Source organism: Nematostella vectensis, chromosome 6 (assembly GCF_932526225.1).
Source record: "Nematostella vectensis chromosome 6, jaNemVect1.1, whole genome shotgun sequence".
In the NCBI taxonomy this organism is placed as follows: domain Eukaryota; kingdom Metazoa; phylum Cnidaria; class Anthozoa; order Actiniaria; family Edwardsiidae; genus Nematostella; species Nematostella vectensis.
This window is the reverse complement of record NC_064039.1, coordinates 6,631,840-6,644,434: the sequence shown is the minus strand read 5'-3', so window position 1 is coordinate 6,644,434 and position 12,595 is coordinate 6,631,840. Positions and strand designations below refer to the sequence as shown.

The following is a 12,595-nucleotide window of genomic DNA, read 5'->3' as shown; positions in this document are numbered from 1 at the left end:
CTACGATTGTTGCTGGACATATAAACCAAAAAACGAAGAATAACCAATAAAAATACCATGGAATTAAGGCACTTTATATCATGATTTCAATTCTCAAGGAAGAGTTTCGGAAACGATGGCCAAAATCCAATATTGTTTTAATCGGTATATAGCGTCAAACATATTATTGGAGGAGACCCCTACTAACTCCTCTACTAACTATGTCTGAAATAAGCTATAACAACGAAGACGCAAAGTAATACATCGACAAACAGATGTTTATGCTTTCTCATTTATTTTGCAGTAGATAATACAGTCCTTATCTTTGGGCTTCTTCTACGGAGGCGAACGTTTCTGATTTTCAGATATGTTGACCTCCGTTTGCAACCCCGCTAACTAGCGAACAAAGGAATAAATTATTGCTAAGCAAGAGCTGAAAGCTGACCAAGGGGGCACAATGGCGAAGAATGGAGATTTTCCGAAAGCCCTTAGGAGAGATATTGAGGAAGAGAATCGAGTTACCTCACCTCACCTCACTTTACTTCACTCTATGGGCAGACATGGGCTTATGCGTCTAATAATTTAAGTTTGTAAGCGATGATCTTTAATTGTGTTTTTCGTTAGCATGGGTCTCCAATGTTTTACTTTAGAACCTTCGCAGCTCGAATCCTTCATCACCAGCCGTGGAGAAGCCTTTCGCGGTTTTTGCGGTACAGCGTAATGTGAGTATGCCCCTATGAGTCTCATGATAAACACATAGCTCCCTGGGTACTTGTTTCATCGACACGCATTTGAAAGCCTTGGAGTGAGTACAATTAAGTATACGCCTTTAAAAAATACAGAAATCGTACGATTAGGGTTAATGTCTCCTCAAATCGAAAAGATGGCAAACTTAGCAGATTTGACATTCCTAATGCATATAGCGTGACCGTGAAAGGAATACTCGCCAAATCGTGAACTGTGAGAGTAATGTTCATAACAAAAGAAGAAATGAATACTAGACAAATAATATGTACACATGTAAGGTTTGCGTACCACGGGACATTTAGATGCATAATGGCATAGGGTATTTGTTAAGGGCATATAAGTCCTGAGGCGCACTCTCGACGCCAACACACTTGGATCTTAATCACATCGAAATGTTGTGCATTTATCAAGCCTGAACGATAAGTTAACCAAGGCGATGAGGCTTTCAAACAAGAAAAAAAAATGAAAGTGAGTTGTTAGTAAGTTTATTGGCGCTCGCTACAACAAAGACGAAGACATTAATTTCATTTTGACAAGATGCCCCTACAGATTAGTGAAGATTTTCTAGAAAGAATCATGCCAACTTCAAACAAGAAAGCTTTAGCCTCGAGAAATTCACGAGAAAAAAAATCCAGCAACTTCACCGTCTGCGAAAAAAAATGCGAAAAAACCTCCATTTCAGATATCAAGTAGTCAGTCCTTTTGAAAAATTTGAATGGGTGGACGGCTTAAAACATATGAAAAGGCCCGCCGCAGACGTTTCTGGTTGTATAACCTTTCAAGAAAAGTTGCCTTCAAGAGCCAGCCAACAACTTGAGGACAATTATATGTCACCCGCTCGCCAGAGAGTTTTAAATGTTGAATTGCTGTTATATTAATATATGAAATACTGTCGACGATGTGTTATATTATGTAGAAAAGGGGGGCGTGTTTCAAAAACAAATGTTTGCATTTAAGATCTGATTACACTATCTTTGATGGGGAAACTAGTATTGCTCTGCCCCTAATGTGAATCGCCACTTGCACATGTTTTGGGCAATTTCATGTTTCCATAGGCGATCATCCGAATGGTAGTCTTTCAGATCAAGTGCGAAAAGTTTCTTTCATTACAAAGTCCGTCAAGAATTACGAAGTGCGTCGGGTGTATCAAAGTGCGACAATTTGTTATAAAGCGTGTTAGCTATTACACGGTTTACATAACTATTACATAGTTTGTGAGCTGGTACGATATGCCTTAGACCGGGAGTTGGGGAGTAATGATGATATGGCAATAAACTTTTCAATTCCCCTTACATAGTACCCTGATACCAGAGTCCAAGCTTAAAAGCTCCAGTTCAAACGGCTGCGCATAGCATTTAAGAACCGTGTCTGCGTCGCTCTTTACCGTACAAGTGGGACCCCTAGTAATCAGTTCTCACGGCGATCACTGCCTTGCTCTATTTTTATGATGGGCGTGACCGTACCTCCTCTCTTATCTGTATACTTCTTCTGCCGGATGGAACTCTACAATTACCCACTTTGTTTGTGTCTCCAGGCTGTATTGATAAAAAGGACCCATTCATTTTCCTTGAACATGTAACACGCTTTTTCGCTTATTAACTTTCACAGGAACAAATTTATATCTGAAATAAAAGCAATGAACCATGCCATGTTTGTAACCATGTAATTGATATAGCGATTACGACCTTTTTCAAATTTTAAACCAACATGAAATATACACTAGGCTGTGATTTCACCAAATTTTAAGAACGTGCCAAGAACATGGCGAGGCACAGATAGCAGCAAAATATTGCTTTTTGAGTCCTATGTGTTTTAAATGCAGTGTTAAATTGTGTTCATTAACGACAACCTAAAATATTATATTGCTATTGGTCATTTGTGTAATTCTCCTCCTATTCATTCATTGGGTACTATATTAGGTACTAAATTTAAAAACATCGTTAAATAAGAACGGCCCAGCCTCAACTGAAAATTAGACGTTCCTTATAAAAAAAAGTGTATATAAATTGAGTGCGTTTTAAGAGGCGAAATCTATGTGGAGTTGTATTATCTTTTTAGAAATACAGATCTGCCTTAAGATTTCCTGTGATACGAGTCTGTTTGATGTAAATAACAAAATGTTGCAAAATTTGAGAAATTGGATAACTTTATGGCGTGCTTGCTTATAAGGCTAAGATTATATTGAATTCTTCACCAAAAATGTCTTAGCTAACTTTTTTGGATGACATATTGATGCTGTGTTGCATGTATGCAGAATGTTTTCCTGCCGGATCACGACAATGACACCTTTCCCACCCCTCCCCTGCTAATCGTATCGCCACCTGTGCATGGCCTTTGTCAACCACCTTCATGCCACCTTCAAACTCGGGCTCCTGCTGTCAGCCGCTATTTTGTCATCCTCGCAAAATACCAGATATGAAAAATCCATCTCCATTTGCATTTCAGTAGAAGCTATATCGATATTTTCAATTTATTTTGGTACATGGAGTAGGGAACTTTATTTGTAGATAGTTATTTAGAAAATTAAAATTCAAAGTTGCGGGCTGGCTAAGGACCTATCTTTAATGAGCTTCAAAACTAGCTGTTGAAGACAGACAAGGAAAGACTAGGCTAGCTAAGAAGGATGCCATGAAAGTTACTGTGTGAGAACGGGGAACTCCCATGGGAAAATACCATTTAACAGCTGGGTGGTCTTTATTGTCAAAGACTGTCATGAGAATAATGATCAAAGCGCGAGCTATAGGATAATCAAAGCCGAAGATGAGGTCAGCAAGTTCGTGGTCATGGTAGAAACCCTTACCCCTCTCGCCAACAATGTCAATCAAGGCAGGTGACATAGGGCACGGGTCATCAACCCTTCCCAGCCATGATGATCGGGCAGTTAAGGCAAAGGCCTCCCCCCTGATCAGGGATGATATGAGCTACCCACCCCTCCCCCAAATGCTGGTCAGGACAGTGCAGAGCATAACGTTTAACATACGTAAATTCATTCAAATCCACAAACAAGCGAGCGCAGGTAGCTGAGTGTAGAAGATCCAAACTTGAGTTTGTTGAAATATTAAGATCCTGACATCATAATAGATGCCGACAAACTATTATTTTACGATGATTGTTAAATTTGAATTTCGCTGAATTGTTTCCGTGGTTATTTCCACGTTTGTGAGAAAAATGTTACTGCTGTACAGTTTGGTTTATTATTTGTGTAAACAAAAATCTTGGTACAAAGACACCAAAAAGGACTTGATAGTGAGAAATAGTGAATCTGAAAGAAGAATGTATCCTTGTGTAACACCCCATCTAACGATGTCAGCACGTTATTGGGTTTATTCCTTAAAGATCGCTATTATTGCAGAAAATTGTATGTAAAAAGCGAAATAAAATGAAAGGGAGATTGGTGTTGGGTTGGGTTGGTTTGGTTTGTGAAATGGACTGGACGAGAAGAGAATGGGGAGAAGATAGGAAAAGTGCATGAGGAGAGGAGGGAATCAGAAAAAAAGCGAGGCTGGGAGGGCACGAATAAAGAGTGGGATAGTACAGAGAGGGGAAGGGAACCGTGCTGAGGGCACTAGTGGAGAGGGTATGAATGGAGGGGCATGGTGGGAGAGGGGGTGTGATGGTATCGGGGAGAGGAGACATAGAGGAGAAGGGAACCGTGCTGAGGGCACTAGTGGAGAGGGTATGAATGGAGGGCCATGGCGGGAGAGTGGGTGTGATGGTGTGAAGGGGGAGAGGAGACATAGAGGGGAAGGAAACCGTGCTGAGGGCACTAGTGGAGAGGGTATGAATGGAGGGGCATGGTGGGAGAGGAGATGTGATGGTATGAAGGGGGAGAGGAGACATAGAGGGGAAGAGAACCGTGCTGAGGGCACTAGTGGAGATGGTATGAATGGAGGGGCATGGTGGGTGACGAGATGGGTGGTATGTGGGGGGAGAGGAGACAAAGAGGGGAAGGTAACCGTGCTGAGGGCACTAGTGGAGAGGGTATGAATGGAAGGGCATGGTGGTAGAGGGGGTGTGATGGGATAAAGAGTGGGATAGTACAGAGAGGGGAAGGGAACCGTGTTGAGGGCACTAGTGGAGAGGGTATGAATGGAGACACATGGCGGGAGAGGATATGTGATGGTATGAAGTGGGAGCAGAGACATAGAGGAGAAGGGAACCGTGCTGAGGGCACTAGTGGAGAGGGTATGAATGGAGGGGCATGGTGGGAGAGGGGGTGTGATGGGAAAAAGAGTGGGATAGTACAGAGAGGGGAAGGGAACCGTGCTGAGGGCACTAGTGGAGAGTGTATGAATGGAGGGGCATGGTGGGAGAGTGGGTGTGATGGTGTGAAGGGGGAGAGGAGACATAGAGGAGAAGGGAACCGTGCTGAGGGCACTAGTGGAGAGGGTATGAATGGAGGGGCATGGTGGGAGAGGGGTGTGATGGTATGAAGGGGGAGAGGAGACAGAGGCGAAGGGAACCGTGCTGAGGGCACTAGTGGAGAGGGTATGAATGGAGGGGCATGACGGGAGAGTGGGTGTGATGGTGTGAAGGGGGAGAAGAGACATAGAGGAGAAGGGAACCGTGCTGAGGGCACTAGTGGAGAGGGTATGAATGGAGGGGCATGGTGGGAGAGGGGTGTGATGCTATGAAGTGGGAGAGGAGACAGAGGCGAAGGGAACCGTGCTGAGGGCACTAGTGGAGATGGTATGAATGGAGGGGCATGGTGGGTGAGGAGATGGGTGGTATGAGGGGGGAGAGGAGACAAAGAGGGGAGGGCAACCGTGCTGAGGGCACTAGTGGAGAAGGTATGAATGGAAGGGCATGGTGGTAGAGGGGGTGTGATGGGATAAAGAGTGGGATAGTACAGAGAGGGGAAGGGAACCGTGCTGAGGGCACTAGTGGAGAGGGTATGAATGGAGGGACATGGCGTGAGAGTGGGTGTGATGGTGTGAAGGGGGGGAAGAGACATAGAGGAGAAGGGAACCGTGCCGAGAGCACTAGTGGAGAGGGTATGAATGGAGGGGCATGGTGGGTGACGAGATGGGTGGTATGAGGGGGGAGAGGAGACAAAGAGGGGAAGGTAACCGTGCTGAGGGCACTAGTGGAGAGGGTATGAATGGAAGGGCATGGTGGTAGAGGGGGTGTGATGGGATAAAGAGTGGGATAGTACAGAGAGGGGAAGGGAACCGTGCTGAGGGCACTAGTGGAGAGGGTATGAATGGAGGGGCATGGCGGGAGAGGGGGTGTGATAGTACGAAGAAGGGAAAAATGAGACGAAGTGAGGACACCAATGGGGAAGGCATGAGGGTGGAGGTGTGATGGGACGAATAGGTGTATTGGTGCATAAGGATATCACCATAAGTTGGCAAGGTCATACACTAAGTATTTTGAAACTATGGTAAATATATTTTAAAACTATGGTAAATCTTCTATCTATTTACTCCATGACTGTAAATAAAAATGCGTGCCACTCGGAGTCAATTCGTATCATCTTTTGAGCCTCTTAAACTAAATTATTTAAAATATTTATCTCCTCCGTAACCTTTGTTTAAAAAAACATCCATGCGACCTTGTTTGTTTTTCATATCGTGCAAATAAAACAAAAGCTCGCAGTGCAAGCTTCACTCTCTTTGTACTTTCTGTCAAAAGAGTTGCAGATGATCTTTTCCAACTTGTCAAACCAAATACCATAATTCGAAGAAGTACTAAGTGAATTCCTTAAGAATCTATGTCATAGCTACCTAAGGGCTATGTAAACCACCAGAATGTTTTTAAATGTCCGTACTCAGTTTCTAATAACGCTCGATACCTTCTAAGATGACATGTTTTATAGGTGCTCCATTGGTATTTATTTCAGTCGTGTTTAATCACCATCACTTCCCGTCACTCAATCCATTGTCCCTTCAATCCTAGAACATCAAGATGGGGAGGTAATAACTCCAGTGTCACAAGAAACAACGGATTCCTGACCGTCCTTCGCGTGAGGCCATGCCGCTATTGTCCAACACTTCGCATGAGCCTAAACAATACCACAATCCATCATAGTGAACGCGTGACTGGGTTTTCTGCGGGCTAGTGCTCTCCGGGGTTAGGATCTAGGATTAGACTGTCCATTCAATGTTGGCGGATGTTGGACACGCACCCCCTGGGCTTTTCTTTGCGAGACGAGTTATGCACTGCTTCTAGAAAATTATAATAAAGTTATCCCTGTTTTGCTTTTTATGTATCCTTCCGAATCCTCCTTCCGTACAATGCCTCCTGAAATGGACCCCTCAGTTGATGTTTGTCTTTTGTATGATTCGCGATCGTCTTTGTTTTGACGTTAAACGGTGCGGATTTGGGTTGCAATCTTAGCTCATGTAGGGGACACACTAAAGTGATGTGTTTACTGACGTGCACATAGTTAGCTCTGATGAGTCATTAATCGCTTTACTTCACGACATTAAACCTGCATTTTCTTCATTTTGTGATTTGTCTAACATCTCTCACCGTATAATGGGTGATATCACCGTATTGCAAGGGCCTCGGGCTTGCTAAACCATGCCTTATTTGCGTGTCGTCTCATCCTCCAAACATGAATAATCATAAGGCCCAAGCACACTAAGGGTTATTTTTAAAGCAGCTCAATTTCCTCTTAAGTTGATCCGTATTTCTACTATTGACAAGTTGTTTGCGGAGATGTGATACAATAGTGATACTAGTATCGCGCTGCGTGGAAAATTGGGTAATAGCGCACGGCAACCTCCACCTCCTATTATCCACCTTCGCGTGCACACTTCACGGCGCGGGTAGAGATCGTTTGGAGGAGGTGTCGTTACCCGCAAAAGGCGTTAGTGCGCTGCTCGTCTCCAGGGTCATGTGGCCGGGTGTGTTTGCATGCTGTGTTTGTACAAGTCACCTCTAGACGGACCCTGACCGTGTGTTCGTAATTGACCACGATTACTTTAATTAATTTTGTTGGATCTGCATATTGTGGCGATATATAGGTACGGACCGTCTGAGCCAGTGCGATGTTAGAAAGAGGCGCTATGAACTCTAAGGAGGCGCGCTAATATCGTCGTACAAAGCTTTTAATCACTGAAATCCCGTGTGTTTCCCATTTCCTGGAATGCTGTGGGGCCAACTACCACACGGCGTTCGTTCTGTTTTTTGCCGGCGTGCTTTTGAAATCAGCCAGTTCTACGAGTAACACGATGAGAGTGCAGGCGCTATACACACCATTCAAGCTTTCTCTACTCATATTCGCAGTGTAAGTTTACAGCATAATACCCGTGTTCTTGTCTTTTCTCACTTGAAGTTTGCGTTATATTGCGATAAAACAAATATATATTGCTATATATTTAAAGGAGTATATTTTTTTATCCGTTTTTTTGGTTTTCTATTAAGAAGAGGCTGTACACCAACGACATCCGTAACAGGGGTAAGCATATGCCATCATCCTGAACTAAATGAAAACCTATGACAACTGACATAGAGCTTGGCTAGTCCTGTGATCTTAACCCTTCTTGTCATGCTCCCAATTGCTGAGCTTTCTACGCTCTCCTTTTCCTTGAAGCACCCCGCTCGTTCGCTGGACCCACACGTCGAAATCCAGCGCCTTCGTACGGATCCATTTAGCCTACCGTTTTACCGCGAAACACAACTGTACTCGCGCTCGAGTCGTGGACATCTCCGCATCTTTAACCGACAGATAGACGCGGAAGGCAAGGACGGTGACCCTTATGGTAAGTAAGAATACCTCATAAAGACATTACATGATGAGCTTACAATAGATTTAGCAGCGAGAAGTGTTAAAAGACCAGTTAGGCGGCTATCCAATAACCATAAGCCGGTGATAGAATGGAGGGAACAATCGGCGCGAATATTCACTTTGCCCTGTGTATATTAGGGATAATTTCGCAACCCTGCTACATTTATCCGCGAAGGTGAGAACGAGCTTACTTTTGTTCCATTTATAACCCATCAGAACTGCTTGCCTAAGCGGACGCAATCTAAACTCTGCCGCAATATCCTTTTGTTTTCGTGTTTTAAATGTTTGCCGTCCTTTTGCGATTAGATTTTGTCAAGCGATGTCTACGATCGACGTTACGACATTGCTACATGCTATCTTGGTTACAATTTTATAATTTTCTTGATGTGAATTCGACAACTCGTATGAATTATAGGTAAGAGAAGGCTTTTATAAGTTCAGCTACCATTCATTCAAAAACGAACACCCACAACATAAGGGGCCGGTCCTATCTACATTCAGCCAAACTAGCTATTCGAAACATTGACTAATTTTGCTTTATGGATCATCCAGTTTTTATTTCAGGCGAAATACATCAATTATACCATAAGGCAATGACCAGGTCGTGTTAAGAGAAAAGCTAATGAGACGCCAACATCGATGAATCGACTACAAAGCCACGACGTCAACAAGAGACCTTTTGGAGAGTTTTCTTGCCCTTAGTCCGACTATCTGCGTCAGCAATGTTATTGTGTTTTGTTTCTAGTTGAATGAAGAAGGGCAAGAATTTGCGGTGTTTGTTACTAGGCTGAGCCTGTTTGCTTTGCTAGCATTATGATAGAGGTGTCTCAGTGCGGGCCTTAATTCTTTTGACTTGATTTCGGACGTTCATATCTCGGATGATTAAGGCGGCGTTGTCTCGAGTTTGTTTTGGGTTGCGTTCAAGCAAATTTTCGGTTGCATTAAAATGTCCTCATTGCTATGCTTTCCCACTTTCTTTCAAAGCAGTTTGTGGCTCACAATTGTCATCTGCAAAGGCGCTATAGTCACATATCATATAGCCATGAAACTAGTTAGATCCCTCTTATTACTTCCTGATCAGTATTGTTATCTGGCTTCGTTAACGAAAAGTTTAACGCAATATTCTGCCAGTTCAAATAGATCACACATCAAACAGGACCGTAGCCCCACTGTCTGTGGTCGTATGGCCCAGTACTAATGTCTTTATCGCTTTCACAGCCAAACTTATCCTAGAGTCGGACACTTTTGGCGGCCGAGTAAAGATAAAAGGTGACAAAACTAAGCACTACTTGTGCATCAAGAAGGATGGTCGACTCACGTCGAGGAAGGTTAGCACTTAGCGCTTATGTTTTTTTCATTATGATATGCCCAAAATGTTTGCCGAGTGTTGTGTACACTTGGTTAATAAAAGGAATTATAAAGCCATGACATGCAATAAATTCACATCGTTTTTATTTGCGGTGTTCCGCTATCGGCATGCCTGGCTTCTTCTGGTATTTGTAGCTATCTCGAATTTTCATGAAGATTCATTAGAAGTGAAAATGTTTCGATTGAATTTTAAAGAACAATGTAAAAATATTTTTGACAGAAAGTAAACATCTCCCACGCAAGGAGGCAACCTCTTTGCTGAGAAACAAAAGGATTACTTCTGCTGCTTGGTGTTTTTTCGGCTCCGGTCTCTTAAGTTTTCCCTGTTCTTTTAACATTGGGCGTCGGTTTGACTGTGTGGATTAGCGGAAGGTTTTAGTGCACCAAGCGGTGTACGATTTGAATGTAAGAAAGGATTACTCAATAAGATGGGGATTTGGGCTTGTAGTCTGTCTGTCAGTCGGAGTTTGATGACCCAATGTTGCTTAGCGTATTGTCACATATTTGGCATACTTGGTTGATTTCATTGTGTGGACGGTCTTATTGACACGATTATTTATCTTTTATGTGGTAGCTCTATTATTTATGTTATTGCTATAAAATCTTTACCATGGGTAATCAAAGGTGGAATGTTACTTTCTCATTCGTTTTTTTTTTTCATCCCACCATCTGAAGGGAATGACTGATTTTTTATTTCTTTTTGTCGCCTAGTTCACTTTCTGGTCAGCGGTTTTACCTTGCACAGGATCATAAATGGCAGTAGTTTTTAGTTTTCCTCAAGCATACACGATTATTTCTTATTTTTATAAAGAATCTATGCTTGGACAGTTGGAAATCAGAGACCGCGAGAAAGAAAGATTGGGCATAAATTATTCGTCGAAGAGGATATTTAAGAGCTCTTGTCAGTTTTAAATATGATGATGTGAAGAAATCTTTATAAATCACTTTTTTTTATTAATGAGACACACAATTTTCAACCACCAAACGGAGGGATGGCTCCGAAAAAAAAGGTCCCGAAGGAGGGGTGGGGGGGGGGGGGGGGGGGGGGGAAGGGAAGCTTTAATATTTTACTGATATGATCTAAATTGTAGCACAGATACAGAAATTTTTTTAGCCAAATTACCAGTGTATTTAATACTTTTGTCTTTATAAACTATGGTATAGATACTTCCAGCTTTCAGTATATAACATACCAACACAGTTCATTATCAGTTAACAGGAACAAATGGAAATAAAAACTTCTATAAACAGTGGTGGAGCCTGCAAATCCACAAAACGATATACATACAATGTTCCATATGATTATCACTTTTTATACCGAAAAATATTCTTAACAAAAACAAATATATACAAATGTATACTCCTTCACAGGCGTCCTTTTGAGGGGAGGGTTGGTTTTGAAATAAAACCAACCCTGCACCATTTTACACGATTTTACATGCAAAAAAATACGAAAGTATAAGGGCCGGAACCGAAAGTTCCGAAGAACCGAAAGACTCTGAAATGATGATAAATTTGACTGGATCATCACCTCGGGGAAGGAGGGCAACTTTGCAGTATTCGTTTTTCAGATTTAAAGACTTTTTTATTTATTGAAGTTGTAAGGGGGGGGGGAGTTCGAAAAATTTTGGAGTTCTGAAAGTTAAAAATCGGAGAGTAAAAATCTTTTCTCCCCCCTCGGTGTATTTAATGATCAGTCCCTAAGATCAGGGGTAAATAGGCGCCTAGCATGTTGACGTAAAGCACCTTCCAAATCACTTTACATAGTTGATTTATACGGGTGGTGCTTTCGCTAAAATTGTTATTTAAGGAAAGAGGAGGCATATTCAGAGGGCCCTTATTTCAATTATACGGTAACTACCTTTACTTTCAGATTCCAAAGAGCCCCAAGTGTGTGTTTAAGGAGGCATATACCGATGATTTCTTCACGCAATTTATCTCGGCTTACAACCCGAAATGGATGATAACCGTGTCTAAGAAGGGACACACAAGACCGGGGTTCAAGGGTCGCAACGGTAGCAGGAGCGTCCAGTTCATCGCAAGGGCGTCCAAAATCGTCATCGAAACAGACATTATGAAAAATTACTTCAGACAACACATTTTACAGCTCTTACGAGAATACAGAATCCGTAAGGGCACGCTTCCTTCCAGGGTAACCAACACGGACAACTACAAGTCACGCCTGAGTATCAATGAAATTGTCAGTAAAAAGCTAAAGAAAAAAAGAAAGAAGAAGAAGAATAGAAAGTTGAGGAAAAGGAATCGTAAGAGAAAACAGCGCAAGCTTGCAAGGAAGAGACTAAAGGAGAAAGGAGTGGAGACCGCGGACCCTTGACAATTGGCTGGAAATAAATGACTGACATGTCAGAAGAGTGGTGATGCCAGCATAAAGCATGGGGGGTGTGGGCCTTGCCTATTACTTCTCTTTATTAGTATTATTTCAACAACAACAACAACCAAAAGCAACAAAATAGTTATTGACGACTCAGGGGGTAATTAGCTAATTAATCTAATGGATATTTTAAAGTCAGGAATCGGAAGAAAGAGCAAGGTAGACTTTTTTATTGTTCTTGTCAATTCCATATTTTTACGCCTTTGTTCGTACTTCCGGTACGAGTAATACCAAACGTAACACAGCATGTTCATAATCTCGATTATCAGTAAGAATCGTCTGGGTATTATCTCTGACGCAAGAGCAAGCGCAACACAAGTGTGAATCGGTCACACACAAGCGCAACACAAGTGAGAATCGGTCAAACACAAGTG

General features: G+C 42.5%; 1 protein-coding gene across 5 annotated transcripts; it reads left to right on the top strand.

Annotated features, from left to right (window-relative positions):
* The first annotated feature begins 533 nt into the window (after positions 1 to 533).
* On the top strand, positions 534 to 12,595 carry LOC5515057 (fibroblast growth factor 18). 5 transcript variants are annotated; one of them, XM_048729047.1, is made up of 6 exons: positions 613 to 701; positions 6,625 to 7,960; positions 8,098 to 8,131; positions 8,267 to 8,435; positions 9,680 to 9,789; positions 11,703 to 12,595. In XM_048729047.1, exons 2-6 carry the CDS (start codon positions 7,905 to 7,907, stop codon positions 12,162 to 12,164), a joined length of 831 nt encoding a protein of 276 aa, XP_048585004.1. In that variant the 5' UTR covers positions 613 to 701; positions 6,625 to 7,904; the 3' UTR covers positions 12,165 to 12,595. The 5 variants fall into 5 exon arrangements, with proteins under 5 accessions (XP_048585002.1, XP_001635198.3, XP_048585004.1 ...); XM_048729045.1 differs by lacking the exon at positions 6,625 to 7,960 and having other exon boundaries at positions 534 to 701; positions 8,101 to 8,131; XM_001635148.3 differs by lacking the exon at positions 6,625 to 7,960 and having other exon boundaries at positions 534 to 701.